The 14,882-nt window shown below is 50.1% G+C and overlaps 5 protein-coding genes across 5 annotated transcripts; 4 read left to right on the top strand and 1 right to left on the bottom strand.

Moving 5' to 3' along the window:
* Positions 1–4,874: 4,874 nt before the first annotated feature.
* COL26b_012694 (uncharacterized protein) lies at positions 4,875–6,093 on the top strand (the record flags this gene model as incomplete). The annotated part of the gene is made up of 4 exons (XM_053185333.1): positions 4,875–4,996; positions 5,065–5,220; positions 5,272–5,701; positions 5,761–6,093. The coding sequence occupies 4 exons, from the start codon at positions 4,875–4,877 to the stop codon at positions 6,091–6,093; spliced, it is 1,041 nt and encodes a 346-aa protein (XP_053030732.1).
* A 569-nt stretch (positions 6,094–6,662) lies between these two features.
* Positions 6,663–8,028, bottom strand: COL26b_012693 (uncharacterized protein; the record flags this gene model as incomplete). The annotated part of the gene is made up of 3 exons (XM_053185332.1): positions 6,663–6,978; positions 7,035–7,495; positions 7,552–8,028. The coding sequence occupies 3 exons, from the start codon at positions 8,026–8,028 to the stop codon at positions 6,663–6,665; spliced, it is 1,254 nt and encodes a 417-aa protein (XP_053030731.1).
* Positions 8,029–9,891: 1,863 nt separating this feature from the next.
* COL26b_012692 (uncharacterized protein) lies at positions 9,892–10,513 on the top strand (the record flags this gene model as incomplete). The annotated part of the gene is made up of 2 exons (XM_053185331.1): positions 9,892–10,424; positions 10,450–10,513. 2 exons carry the CDS (start codon positions 9,892–9,894, stop codon positions 10,511–10,513), a joined length of 597 nt encoding a protein of 198 aa, XP_053030730.1.
* Positions 10,514–10,951: 438 nt separating this feature from the next.
* COL26b_012691 (uncharacterized protein) lies at positions 10,952–11,984 on the top strand (the record flags this gene model as incomplete). Its single annotated transcript, XM_053185330.1, has 3 exons — positions 10,952–10,974; positions 11,023–11,518; positions 11,589–11,984. The coding sequence occupies 3 exons, from the start codon at positions 10,952–10,954 to the stop codon at positions 11,982–11,984; spliced, it is 915 nt and encodes a 304-aa protein (XP_053030729.1).
* Positions 11,985–13,318: 1,334 nt separating this feature from the next.
* Positions 13,319–13,693, top strand: COL26b_012690 (uncharacterized protein; the record flags this gene model as incomplete). Its single annotated transcript, XM_053185329.1, has 1 exon — positions 13,319–13,693. One exon carries the CDS (start codon positions 13,319–13,321, stop codon positions 13,691–13,693), a length of 375 nt encoding a protein of 124 aa, XP_053030728.1.
* Between the last annotated feature and the right edge of the window lie 1,189 nt (positions 13,694–14,882).

The raw sequence follows: 14,882 nt of genomic DNA, 5'->3' as shown, positions 1-14,882 counted from the left end.
TCGCCCTAGATTACTTTCGTCAATGTTCCATGCAGTATAGCTCATATACACATACATATATTAATATCATGTTATAATTGACATCACAAGCTATTCTCATTCAGTGGGTTTGGGTTAGTCGCCATTCCTAGAAATTTCGCGGTGTTCATACCCTCATTGCTCTATTTCTCTCGAAACTGTCAATGCTCCTCGTGTTTCTGGAAACCTGTAGCTTCCATCTTGCCAATCATTCCGATTGTATCAGCCGTCTCGGTCAACTTTCTTGTCCTCGTCGACCTCATTATCCTCGTTGTCTTGTTATCCCCGTCCTCCCCCGTCCTCCCCCGTCGTCCACGTCGTCTCCGTTGTCCTTATTCTCCCTAACCCATTATAGGATAAGAGCTTGCGTAAGCATATCGAATGAAATACCCTCATCTAACAATTTGTTTTTCTTACATCGAAGATCCAAGGCGCTCATGATGATCAAGCAGAATATATTTTCCTGTGATATGGTTACTGCATTTCATTGGTTGAAATTGGTCCGTCTTATCCGCCCCGCTCGTCATGAAAGGCATAGGTTACCATGCGCATGCTCCCGCTATGTACTCGTGGAATTCTATCTGACAACTTGTCCAAATCCAATTTTCGCCCTAAGTATCGATGGAGAAATCCAATTTTTTGAAGAATTGTACGCAGCCCATCATGCCTTCCAATCGATTGCCGCGAACGAGGCGCCAGATATCACGGGTCTCAATGGCATGCCATCAGTGCCGGACAGCAAGGATCAAATGCGATGGCGTCAAACCGCAGTGCGCCACATGTGCTCGACTTCACCGAGATTGCGAATACAGTCGAATCGATGGCCGCAAGTCACGACATACGGAAGCCGAATTCAGTGGTTTGAACAACAGAATCGCCTTTTTGGAATCCCAGCTCAGAAAAGCGCAAGCTAGTGTGTCACTCGGATTTGAGCTAATGAGTGATTCAACTTTGGATACACATCATGGAGTTTCTGTTCACTTTAATTCCGAAGAGCATCAAGAACTGAGGCTCGAGCGGCCTCTTGAGTCTCTGAAATTCCGTGTCTTAGGTCTGGGGTTTGACGAGAAACTGACAACACCAGCCCTTGGGGCTCTATGCTCTGTGAGTGGTGCATTGATACACGACGAAGTTGCCGGAAAGACGGCTTATGTTGGGCCAACTAGTAATTTCCATTTATCGTCCACATGCGCGACGAGGCGACCTTCGATAGCCGGAAAGATCACTCATTACGGCTTTACAGAATGGCTACCAACAGAACTTGAGTACCTTAGGAGTTACTGGGATCACGTTCACTCTCATTTTCCGCTGTTCTCTTCACCCGCCGAGCTTCAACAGACCGCAGCAACCAACCTTTTACTCAAAGTAAGTGTGCTAGGCGTTGGGGCTTTCTTCTGTCTGTCAGATAGCGGCACTGAGCGACAGAATCAAGTCAACCTCGAATTTTCGAGTCGTTTCACCGAACTGAGTGGAGGTGAGATCGAGCATGTTTGCATACCCAACATCAAGTCGTTTCTACTCCGGTCGTACTTGGCTATCTTGCAAGGAAAGCTTGAGTCGGCAGCTGTTTTTCTAGGTATGTTGTCATGTGAAATTCTGCATTCCCTCATGTCCAGGCTCATTGAAAACGCCTAGGGATTGCCTGCAATGCGGCAAAGCTTATGGGTCTTCATGTCCACCCAGCTTCATTGCCCGATGAGCCTTATATGCGACAAACTTCCGACAACATAGATAGACACACGACGTTTTGGGCTTGTTTCTTCTTAGACAGGTGAGTAAATACCGGAAATCAGCATCGTTCATGGGCTAAAATCACTGTGTGCTAGACGCCTGGCAATTCTTCAGGGGCGTGCTGTGTTGATGGCTGCTTGCGATGTTTCCGTCCAGTCTCCCGTCCATAATGTTGAGAGAACCCTCAAGGAAAGAAACGATGTTGGTGTCACTGCGCATGATATATATGCGTATCATCTTAGCTTGGCTGATATGCAAGATGTATGTCTCGGGGATATGTAAGTGCACGAGAGACCCAGTGTCATTATTCCCTGTTTCTTATCTACGATCAGATATTCTTTTGCGTGCCCTGCTTCGACGGAGGAAGCAATATCAGCGGGTAATCTTCGATATGTTTCATGGCTCACGGCTTTACCAGCCTCTCTTCGAGCCACAAATCTTCCAGAGTGCCCACCGAGTTTAGTTTCACTCCAGTCAGTCCGATTGTGAACAAGACAACGCGGTTTATAACTGACATATAATAAAGCTTATGCTACCACTCCGGCATGATCCTTCTACATCGTCCATCTTTGAAGCAGACTAGTGCTGAGCGTGAGCTTGCCAACAAACACTGTTTGGAGTCTGCCTCAACAATAACTGCACTTCTCAAGATATACCGCGAACGATACTCTAATAGTATTGCTGACTTCATGGTCATACATGCAGCCTTCACCGCTGCATTGGTTCACCTAGTCTTGCTAGATCACCCGGAAGTTTCCTCGTATCATAAGACAATCAGGGCACTGAGATCGACAATAAACTCTCTCACTTGGATGATTCCAAAATCGGAGTACGCGAAGGAGGTTTACACAGACCTTAAGCATTTCGCAATGTCTTGGTCAATCAAGCCAGCGAACTCGCCAATGTTTTGGGAAAGCAGTTTGTTTCTACTTGAAGGTAAACAGCAAGCTTAACAGACACCATCTGTTTCACAGAAATCTATAACACCGACTCCATAGAACATGCTCAAGTTTGAGTCCATCTAGGAAATAATTAACCTTGCCTTCAACTCGTTGCTGCTATCGCCCCCGGTCGCCAAGGTCCGCAGATTTATTTCCAGCGGGGCCGGCCTCTCGGACACATTTCGCGCCCTGCGTCGGGATCTGCCATCTTTGATCAGACAGCCGAGAATATCAACCAATGAACCGCACCAAGGAGCATGGCCGGCTTTTCGCCCAAGAACACAGCCAATGACAGTAACCACTTATCCGGGCCTTCCCCGACGCAGATCGAGTCCTATCTCTATTTCAAAAGATTTCTTTGCACCGTTCGATATTCGCTCATAAATAGCCTCAGAAAAATGATAGCACTCAGTCTTACAAGAACATTGAGCATACAGTCTCTTATCTGTGACGCTCTGTCTCTGGAAGTTATTTCGCAACTTTAAACACACAACTGCATCAACTTCACCATCTAAAGTGCAAGGCGCTTGTGAAGATCGCTGCTAGGTTACAGTAAAGTCTCCTTTCCTGGAACCACTCTGGTCTTGTTACCCAGTGTTTCGGTCTTCTAGAAAGAGAAAGCTCTTACTAATAAACTTCAAGGTATCAACAGATATGCTGCCTGCATTTGGCCTCATTTCTCAAGGTCGCAGAAAACCACTGGCAACGGGAAACCTAGAGTACGGTTGAGCTTGATTCGGTTGGCACTGCCTCTTAGCGACACGTACCCTAATTCGTAAACCATCGGCTCCGATATCGCGGTTTTCCTCCGAGCCGGCAGCCCCACTTCGGGTTGTCGCCGAGAAAACGTGCCTGGATGTCAACATCTGGGTCAAGTAGGCGAGGGGGATTCCGCCAAGATGGGAATAGAATTGAAGATTACTCCCCATTCTTTTGCTACATAATGCTGAGCGATCCCCTGAGATATCCACAGTTGTTTCTTTTGCGGACATCGATGACTTGTCACGCCTGCAGGGGTGACAGGTTTTGAAATAGCCTCGCAAAAACGCACACATTTCATTTCTGGGTTATCTTTACATTTCTAGTTGTTATCTTTACAATACATGTTACTAGGGAGGCTAACTTGGCGAAGTGTCTAGCTGAAACCCGGTAACGTCGAGTATCAGACGTGTTACAGTTGACTGGAAATTACTCTGACTCGTGCGGACTGGTCGCTAACGCTCGTGTGAGCGGTTAGGCTGCGGTGCAAGGTCCCTGTCAGAGGGAGTTCGACAGATAAGAAAGCTCTTCAAAAATGAGCTTCAAGATGAAATGCCCAGCAATGCATTTGTGCTTCCAGTCGTATTGTTGAATAACCGAGGCGAACTCGCTGTCGTCGTCACCAACGCCACATGCGGAACCAAGAAGAGCGGCTGTCTCCATCGGAGCCACCCAGATCAAGATGTCACAGGTCTAGAAGCTGGCCCCGTAATAAAGCAGAAGCGATGTGGGAGCCGAAACCATCAAATTTTGTCCGACCGGCTTTTCCGGTTTTATTCTCCATTCGATCAGTAAACGCCAACAAACGTGGCTCAAATGCAGGTCCAAGGTAGTCCCTCTCGGACATGACCCAGAGGACCGGTATGTGGGAGATGTGGCAGGAGGTCGAGCCAAGAAGTCTCTTCCTTGCTCAATGATGGCTGAGGTCCATCTGAACCCCACTACTACTCGGTTTCGGTCACCTTCCATGCTTATTCAAGCCCTGCGAATTTCTTGGGACGAACACGGAAAGGAATTTAACTTGCCGATCCCTGGCTAACGCGCATAAAATGGGCAACTTGAGACGAATCGGCGCACGGGTCAATCTTTATCTCGAGCATCGCCATATTCCGCGATGGAGCACTCCCACAGGTCCCGCGCAACATGCGGGCTGCGCGGCTCCCTATCGTAGGTCCATCGCAATTCTTTGCGTAGTCAGTGGGTTTCGGGGCATGGCAGTTTTTGTATTGATCTCCGAATCTGGACCACGAAAAAGAAATCCTGGAGTCTTGGCGGAGTTGATGTCGTAGTATAAGTGAGCCTGGTAGGGCCGCGCTGTTGCAATTGCTGGAACGTCAACCAGTCCATCGGGTCGTTCCCTCTTCACTTGTCGTCCGAACTCTTCTGCAGATCTGTTTGAGATCTGCACGTCCTTCGTTGATCAACATGAGGTCGTCCACTCTTTTCGGCTTCGTTTCAGCCCTTGGGCTCGCTAGCGCATCACCGTTCGCTCGCAACGGCACCTACTCTAACTCTACGTGCACTTCGCTTAACCAGAGAAAGGCATGGTGAGTGACATCAGACCCACCTTTACCAGCGTTGTATTGTTAGTAGGGCTGACCATGACACTCAATAGGCACGTTCTCACCAATGATGAGAAGTCCGACTACCTTCAGGCCGTCAAGTGCTTGATGGAGTCCCCCGCCAAGAGCGGTATCACTGGTGCTATCTCTCGATGGGACGAGCTGCAGTCTTGCCACGTCGAGCAATCGAACTTCATCCACGGAGTCGGGTATGTGGCACACAGTTCGACGTCCAATTAGTATACAACTAACGTGCGCAGTGCTTTCCTTCCCTGGCACCGCCTTTTCCTTCGCCTGCAAGAGATTCTTCTCCAGAACGAGTGTGGATACAAGGGCGCTCTTCCCTACTGGGACGAGCAACGTGATCTTGAGGTCCTCGGGTCCATTGAGAATGCCTCTGTTTGGGGATCCGACGAGTTCAGCTTCGGTACCAACGGCGTCAACACCACTGACGGCGTCAACTGCGTCATCGATGGTGCTTTTGCCAACACAACTCTCCGCATGGACCAGATCTGGGGTGTTGACTACTACGACGAGTACTGCCTTTCTCGTAGATGGAACCAGACGGCCTGGGAGTTCGCCAACCAGACCAACGTCGATACCTGCTTCGCCAAGGACAACTACAATGAGGCCAACTTCTGCTACGTTGACTCGCCTCACTCCTGTGGACACCTTGCTACTGGCGGAACCGTAAGTCTCTTTCCAAATCTTTTATATGAAAGCGACGTCACTAACTTTAGCTCTTTCAGATGGAGAACCAAAACGCCAGCCCTGGCGACCCTGTCTTCTTCTTGCACCACGCCAACCTTGATCGCCTCTGGCAGAAGTGGCAGGAGGCCAACCTCACTGCTCGTCTGACGGACATGAGCGGCCAGATTATCCCTCCTGAGTTCATCATGACACAGAACCGCTGGCTCTACCCGTCCAAGGCATACACCGACTACGATGGTGACCCGGGCAACGAAACCACCCTCAACCACGTTCTCTGGATGGGTGGCATTATCCCTAACAAGACTATTGCCGATGTGATGGACCTCAAGGGCGACCTCATCTGCGCCGAGTACATCGACGCCGATTACTAGGCCAAATAGCATAATACGGCGTGAGAAACTGCACTTCACTTGTACATAGAGTTTGACGGAGCACGCGCATTCGATGATACCACATAGATTTTAGACTATAGACCGAATCACATACCACTTCTACCAACGAGTCTTGCTATCTGAGCGGAGATTTGAGTATGTAAGCTACAAAGTAGTTATCTGTCGCTTCTGCTATTGTCGTTGCTTATATCGTCGTGGTCCATTCTGCCGCCGAAATTGGTTCTGCCATCGTCGTCGCTTCTCGTTGCCGCCTATGTTACCACCGCCGTTGTGTAAGACTTATTATGACACGATAGCACTCTATTAGGGAAAGGGATCCCGAAGGAAACGATCTTAATTGAGATAATAATGAAAATAGTCATAATGAAGGTGTGAAAACCAGAACAGATAATCAAGGTAAAAACAGCATCAAGATCTCCTTCGCATGCCAACCAACCAGTCATTCCACAAAACGTCCTAATTACCTCCATCTCCAATGCATCAATTTCCAACCGACTGTCTCGCACATTCTACTGCACTGATGACGACGCTCGATTGCCTTCTCAAGTTTAGCTGAGTAGTGCAGCAAGGCCCATAGCAACAGAAACGACCAAAATTGCACCAGGCATCAATCCGCTGGCAGCCCCAGTTGCAACCGGAACAGGCTGGCTCGCCGTAGCGGTCGCATTAGCTGAAGGGGTGGCGACAGCAGCAACAGTCTGGAGCAAAATTGGAGTCGTTGTGTAAGCCATGAGGTCCGTCGCAAAAGAAACACTAGAGAAAGGCAGGCTCGAGACTGCGGAGGCATTTGGGAACGCGACTCGCTCAGAAGCCGGCTTAAACGGCTGCAGAGACGCGCGATCAAAGTTTCCAGGGCTCAAGACACTAAGAATACGTCAGCATAACGTGCGAAGAACTGCTGTTGACTGGAGTAAACTAACCTGTCAATCACATGAGCCACGCCATTGTACAAAATGGTGTTGGGGAACGTGATTCTGGCGTTGTTCACCCAGGCAGATCCGTCCGGCAACACGGTGAAAGTGAGGTTTGCACCTTGAAGAGACGGGACTGTTACGTTTCCAAGAGACGGCGAAAAGATCACGTTGTTTGGGATGATGTGGTACTGAAGCACCTGCTGAAGTGTCTCTAGGCCCGCTGTTTCAAGTACAGAGCCGATTGACTTGAAAGCTTCATCAGTTGGGACGAAGATTGTGTAGTCGGAAATGTTGAGGCCTTGAACATTGGCTCCAGTCTCGCCGAAAGCAAAGTTGAGGTGAGCTGCCTCAAGAGCAGCGTTCATGGCGCGGTAGCCTGCTCGGAACGTGAAGAGCTGGAATGGGGCTCCGAATGATAGCACGGTATCGACCTTGTGAATTGTGATACCTTCACCAAGTTTGATGTCCTATGCGTTATGTTAGCGCCTTTAAGAGCGCAGATGTAAATGAAGATGTTACACACAGCTTGAGTGACCGTGGAGATGGTTTGCTCCCCAGACAGGATGCACACGTCCTTTCCGTTCTTGACGAGTCCGTTGTAGGCGCCTCCGGTGAAGTTGGAGAAAGGTTGGCGAGCGGTGATGTAGGAGCCGTTGAGCAATGTCTGAGCAAAGGTGGGGACTTCGGTGATCACGCTGGATGGGTAAACTCCTTTGAAAACATGGTTCGCAAGCAAGGCTGCAATAGCGATAGTGTCGTTGCGAAGCTCAATAGCCTCGCCCTCTGGAATATCCCGTGGAACGTTGGCAAAAGCGGAATTGGTCGGGGCTATGATGGTTATGTTGGAAGCCGATGCGAGCGTTTCTGCAAGGCCATCAACAAGACCGACTAGCTCAAGCAACGTGCTGAGATCGTCTTGCGAAGCGAGAAGCCCAGCGAGATCACCTTGTGCCAGACAAGAGCCAGCGAAAATCGCAGCAGACCAGAGTGACAAGCGCATGTTGAAAGCTTCTGAAGTCGGTAGGCAGAGTTTGAGGTAGTTGATAGTGTTGTAGAATCCCAAGTCGAGTGTAAGATGCGATGCGATGCGATGCGATGGTAATAGAGATATTCTTACAAGTCGTTGTGCTCAACAGATAGTCTTTATACAACCAGATTCGACCCAGATTTGGCATTGCGGCGGCTGTCCCAACTGGATCAGCCATCGTGTCCATTGGATACTCAAAGTCATGACGATTATCCAGGAGTCGTAAATCGAGAGAAGCAGGATTGATCGTGAAATCCCAGATCACTGTTTTACTCATTTTAATGGTTCTCACGAGCGATTCGGCGGCTCGCATTTAACGCTGCACAGCCTTTGCCCGAACACGCTGGCAGTTGAATGCATTCAAAAACCTGCGAAGACAAGCGAAACTCTCGCGATTCCGTTCGTAGGCTGAATCACTCCAAATCCAGTCCGCGACATGTTTGTGGGGTTACGAACGGTCCTTTTGGGCCTAGTCCGTCCCAAAGCAGACGGGGTGTAAGCACAACGGTCACGATTTGGCCTTGGCAAGCCATCGCTGGGCGGCACAGACATATAGTATACAAGGAATTAGTAATAGGAGATTTCATATCCAAGTAAGTCGCCTGCTATAGAGCCCGAAGGCGGTGAGATCTCAAGCCAATGGATGAAAGGTTGTAGCGAGGAACCGGTCTTGTGACCCCCAAACTTCGATGGAACTATAGTTCAGGCTTATCACTCAACGTGATGGGGATTTTCAGTCCCTTGTGCCCTATTGCGGTGGCTGAATAGCATGAGTGGCACTTTGAACTGTAGGCGTTTTCGTAGGTACGTATGTTCGTTCTATCTTATCACAAGGCTGGGCGCGTCCATCGTCTTTTCGGTGATCGTAGCGTTTTAGTTGTCGAGCCATACTACGGTTACAATGTAGCCTCGTGAGAACTATGAGATTGAGCATCTAAGCTCAAAAATCCCCTTCATATACCCCATGGGTTAGCCATAGAGGTTACGCTCCCTCCACATGTTTCCCCGTCAGAGTCATACGGCAGTCAATAAGGTGCGCCTCCAGGCGGCAAACTGCGAAGAAGAAAAGTTAGAAGGGAAGAAAGGTCCTGAAAGTCTTGGCCCTCGGTGCATTGCGAGCCACATACTCCTTGGGCCACCCCTTAGCTGAAATGCCGAGTGAACTCTTGCTCTTTATTCCCAACAATGTACACCGACGTCAATGTGCCGAAAGACCCAAGTTCATTATTTTTATTGCGATCGCCAAATGCAATGCGCTCAGATACGCCCAGTCTCGCACAATACCACATCTCGGTGATAGTATCGGCGTCGCGGAAATGACCTCGGTGTGTCACGCCATTGGTGCGTTACCCGAGTGGCACAGCGTGCGACAACCCGCCCAATCCCCAAATTCTCCGTCCCACGACGAGAAATGCGACTCGAGTCAGTCACACCTCATAAACGGTTTCCTCAAAGACGGCCGATGGGATATATCGTCGGCTACCGTTTGAACGGCAAACGCTTGTTGGTCATTGGCTTTGGTCTTACACCACGATGGTTATGATTCAAATATATAAAATACCTATAATATTCTGAAGATGTTGTGTAGCTTCAACAATCAATGGGAATTTCACTTTGATCGAGAGCTTGTTCTCTGATTATTTGCCGACATCATGGTCCTGTTCACGTCTTCGAGAGCCTTGACGGGGCTTTTGATGTCCTCGCGCCAGTCCAGTGCGGTGCCATCAGTCTGACGATATCACAGGATCGTGGCAATGAGACTTCTTCTACCATGTGGAGCATCATGTTCGAGGTGTGTACTATGCTGGCTGATGCGACTTGAACATTGCAAGACTAATGGACATGAACGGCAAGGACATCAACTACTCCGGCGACGGCGGTATTCATGGCCAGCTTATCCGCAATAACGGCTTCCAAGGCGACAATCCTGGATCAGCAGCTTATTCGGCAATCTCGGGAACCACACTGGAAGTCGATTCTTCAATTCCCCTCTCTGACGCTCTTCCCAACACACTCAAAGTCAGTATCGAAGCTGGCGCCACAGGGCAGGTTGGGTTCGCCAATGAGGGTTACTGGGGCATTCCGGTTGATGGCAGCCCTCACTCGCACAACATCTTCATTCGTGGCAACTATCAAGGCCAGATGAACTGGATTTTGCAGAGTGTTTCCACCAAGGAGGTTTTCGCGAACGTTACTTTCTACGTCGACTCCACCACCGACAAGTTCACCGAGTTTCACCAACGTGAGCCGACTACTTTCTCGTCGTTGACGGACATAGAGTACAGGATGACCTTTGATGCGGGCCTTGTCGCCGGCTCTTCACTCTGGTTTGCGCTTCCGCAGCTCTATCCTACCACCTTCCACAATCGGTATGCCTTGTTCGTACTCAAACAGAACTGCGGCTAAGGTCAATGATCTAGCTACAACGGACTCAAACCATCACTGGCCGAAGCGGTGAACAACATTGGTGGATCGTTCCTTAGATTTCCTGGCGGCAATAACCTGTATGCCCTGAACCCCGTATGCTTGCGGGAAGCCTGCGATGTCTAACTAGGATCAGGGAAGGGCCGAATGTCGAGAACCGCTGGAAGTGGAATGAGACGATTGGTGCCATAACTTCGCGTCCTGGTCACCAAGGTATTAGCAGAAACTCTTTCAAGCAGGATGTCAAGCTAAAAAAAGCACAGGTGCCTGGGGATACCCGAACACTGATGCCCTTGGTATGTATGGCTTCTGCCGCACAAAGTTCAACTCAGAAATAGCTAATGTACCGCAGGTCTTCATGAATACTTTGAATGGTGCGATGATATGCGCCTTGAGCCATTCCTTGACGTCTACTCTGGGTACTCCCTCGACGGGACCCACATCACTGGTGAAGCTCTGAAACCTTTCGTTGATGAAGTTCTCCAAGAGCTTGAAGTACGTACTACAAAACATGAAGCCTAATGTTCCACTTTCTCTAACCAGTTATGTTGAAAAGTACGTCCTTGGCGATTCCTCGACACCTATGGGAGCCCTCCGAGCCAAGAACGGACGCGAGCAGCCATGGCCCGTCAAGTGGGTCGAAATTGGCAACGAGGATGACTTTGGCTGCAGCAGCTATCCTGAGAGATTCGCCGCATTCTACAATGCCATCCGTCCCAAGTATCCAGACCTCCAGCTCATCGCGTCTGCCACCGGCTTCAACTGCCTGCCTGACCCTTTTCCCGAAGACGCATGGATCGACTACCATGAGTACAACATCCCTGAGAACTACATCGTCAACTTTGCCCAATGGGACAATGTTTCTCGCAGGAACAAGTACATCATCGCAGAGATGGGTCGCTGGAGCGTGCAGTATTCGGACATGATCGGGTCGGTGTCCGAGGCCGTCTTCATGCTTGAACTGGAGCGCAACAGCGACCTCATCCGCGGCGTAGCTTTTGCGCCTTTGCTTAGTCTTGTGGACCACCAACAATGGGCGGTAAGTTCTTGTCCTCCCTTGGTTGAAGACAAAACGGCGAGCCGAAGCTGACTTTTGGAAACACGTGCAGCCCAACCTGATCCCATTCAAACAGGCACCTGACGCCATCGTTTACACGTCCAGCTACTGGGTCCAACAACTCTTTGCACACAACGCCGGCGACGTGACCCACGAGGTCACCTCTGGTTCTGGCTTTGACCCGGTCTTCTGGAGCGCTGTTAGCGCCGGTGAGACGTACATCGTGAAGCTGGCCAACTACGCCGCTGAGCCGCAGCAAATGGACATTAAGATTGCAGGAAAGGGCATTGCGACGCTGTCGGTTCTGGCTAATGACGACCCTGATAGTGCCAACAGCCATGCCGGATCTCCCATCGCCCCTCCGGTCATTTCGCGCATCGAGTCTTCCGGCGACAACTTCAGCTTCGTCATGCCTGCTTGGTCCGTTGCGGTCCTTCGCGCAGACTAAAAGTGTTCCTTCAGACGATTGCGATTTCGTACATATTCCACCGCGTAGACATGGCGGTGGTTTGAGCATAAAATTTCTTTCTCTCGACCAATGGCGATGATTCCCATTGGCGAAAACCGGCTCGGGTCAGAATCCGCGAAGGAATTTTCACGGAGTCGACTGCAGACGCGGCCAATTTCTACATTCCTTTAGCAAATTAAACCAAGGCTTTTGGAACATCGCGGTTCTCTACAAATCATCATTTGAATGCCATTGCATACGTAGCTAATCACCGCCTCTGGGCTCTCTGAGTCTAAGGAGCACTTAATTTTGGCGCTGTATTGCAATTAGATCCGTGCCATGTTTCATCTCGATCATTCCCCCGGATCTTGAGTTACAATAAACGTGGATCAGTTGTGATGAGACCCCATCACTGACCAAGCCTCTTCGCGACCTCCACTTGGGTAAGTTGTCGGAGCGCATTTAAGCTTACTTTGTGATAGCGGAGTTAAGAACAGAAATTGGTCCCAGTTTGGGTCGGCCTCCGGCTTGATGACTCGCACGGTATCCAATCACTCTCCTCAAGAGCGACACATTATGATCACAAAATGTCACGATTGCATGCTCTTGGGTGTTGATTCGAGACCGTGAAGCCCCGATGCATCGTGAAGGATCATTAGACTCATCAACGGTGAGGAGCATCATGCCGTAATGGGGTTGGCCTGCTCAACGAAATTCGTCTTATTTCCAACAATCAAGCCGAATCTCGACTGCATGGACGCAATCAAACCATCCCGCCAACCTCCCCAAAGGCTGCGGGCTGCCTCCCCCAAAGTGGCCGGGCTATGCCAAGTTCCGCCTAGCTGAAGCAGGGATACCCTTCGTTAGCTCTACGCGTGACCAGTGAGACCCCGGCTGGCTTATCGTCTCTCTCTAGGCACCGATCACGAACTGTCCGGGGTTCCGGTGCTTGATTGGACCTTTCGCAATGCGAAGCGCACGTGGGTGTGGGCTCAGCTATCAATCGGGCGCCATTTGCTGACCTTCATGGCGTTATTGGGGCATATCTTCTCATGTTGGACCCTGAAAGTTTGCGGCACGGCGCTGTCAAAATTGCTCAGCCACCCCCGGCTAGCTGATATCAGCTGTTCATGCTTCAGGCTGGCGGTTAGCACATATTAATCCAACGGCGCCGTTTCACTTTTGTTTAGTTTTCCTCCTTCTCTCACGAATCTTTGAGAAGGCGGAAGAAAGTGCCTTCATCACAGCGACGAGACAACACACCGTCAGCACTCTGCGAAACCATCTACACCGAGATCGCAAATCGAACGAGATTTGATCCACCACAACTTACGATGCGAAACCCATTCAAAGCCAAGAAGCAACGTCAGACTTGGGAGGGTCGGTCGAGAGCGCTCACACTGGACGACCCCGTCTTCAAGGACTGGGACAAGGAGGAGCTCAAGTTCGAACCGAGACACCAAAAGTCGGATGAAGAACTCGCAAAGAAATCTGCAGCCAGCGACAGCGGCGACCCGTCCCGCCTCTCCGGCGAGCACGCTGGCTCCTACTACAATTTCGACAGCACACTAGGCTACGCGACCGTCGCTGGCGCCTTCTCTGGTGCTGAGGCCGGGGGGCCAAGCGATGCGGGTGCGAGCAGCAACGCGCCCGACAGTGGAGCCAGCGCTTCGGGAGGTGGGGATCCATCCGGCGGGTCATCTGCATGACTTGAGGCCTTGAAGGTCGTTGGGATGACGCCGGTTTTGCAGCGGCATAAGTGATGGATTATCCGGGTATTTCGATTTTGAACTTTTTGGGGGAGTCGATCTTGAGGAGTTTGTTCTGAAATGACCTGTTTCCGCGGGCTGGCGCTTGGAGTTTGGATTTATGAACAGCGCACGAACTTGTACGATTCCGATACCACTTGGGAGGATAATCTCGAATTCTTCGGTCGCTGATGCATGGAGACAAGACCAAAAAACGTACTTTAAAATGACATCATTATTTGGAAGAAGAGAAGGTGGAATTTTTGGATGATGAACCAATTGTACGTCAATATTGCGGACGTGATGCGTGATGGACGGACTGACCGAGAGGATGCCAGGATGCCTAGCAAGGGGCATGATGTAGGATCGTGGCACAACAACGCAAGCGAGAGAACATGGAGCAAACATTCCTCACTCACTGGGGATCGCCGCGCGATTCACCGTATAACTGTTGTCAGAGGGCATCTGAGTAAAAAACTACGGTATCGCATTCGCCAGCACTGTTCTAATCCTCCCTAGACGAACTATCAGTCAGTTCCCAGCAGATCCAGGAGCAAAAGCTAAAACTTCCAATCGAGCTTGAACTTTCTTTCGCCTTTTCCGTCAAGTGACCGTCGTCATTCGCAGCTAAGCGAGCTTACCAGTCATCACCGTTTGCGAGACAATGTCTAGCAAACAGACCCCTTGGCTCAGCCCTCTCAGGCAATGCTGACTGCAGGCTGCCCTGCAGGCGACAACGCCAGCCGCAATGCGACTCCTTGGCAATGGGTGTTTAAGAGGCATAAGCCATCTTTCCAACCTTCGATATCTTGATCAAGCAAGCCCTCACTACTATCCTCGCACATTTCAAGTCGTTACCAACTTGGGCCACTAAACAAAACTTGTCGTATTTCCATTCTTAACGTACCGCCGGCGAAAAGTTTATAATGCCAAGCGACAACCATGACTGACAACGGAGCCAATGACTTTTGCCCAGTCATCAATTGCTACAACCTGTCAGAGACTTCAATTCAAGCATATCCTGACATCTCGGGCAATGGTGTAGGTAGACTGTGCAATCTTAAGGTATATGGTCTGAAGTGCTAATGCCCTTGAGGTTTTGATTGGCTTTATGGGAACGGCCTATCTTGTACTGCTCTTGGCCATTGGC

This window comes from Colletotrichum chrysophilum (genome assembly GCF_026319265.1).
Source record: "Colletotrichum chrysophilum strain AFK26 chromosome Unknown scaffold_186, whole genome shotgun sequence".
Classification (NCBI taxonomy): domain Eukaryota; kingdom Fungi; phylum Ascomycota; class Sordariomycetes; order Glomerellales; family Glomerellaceae; genus Colletotrichum; species Colletotrichum chrysophilum.
This window is presented reverse-complemented; position numbering and strand designations above follow the sequence as displayed.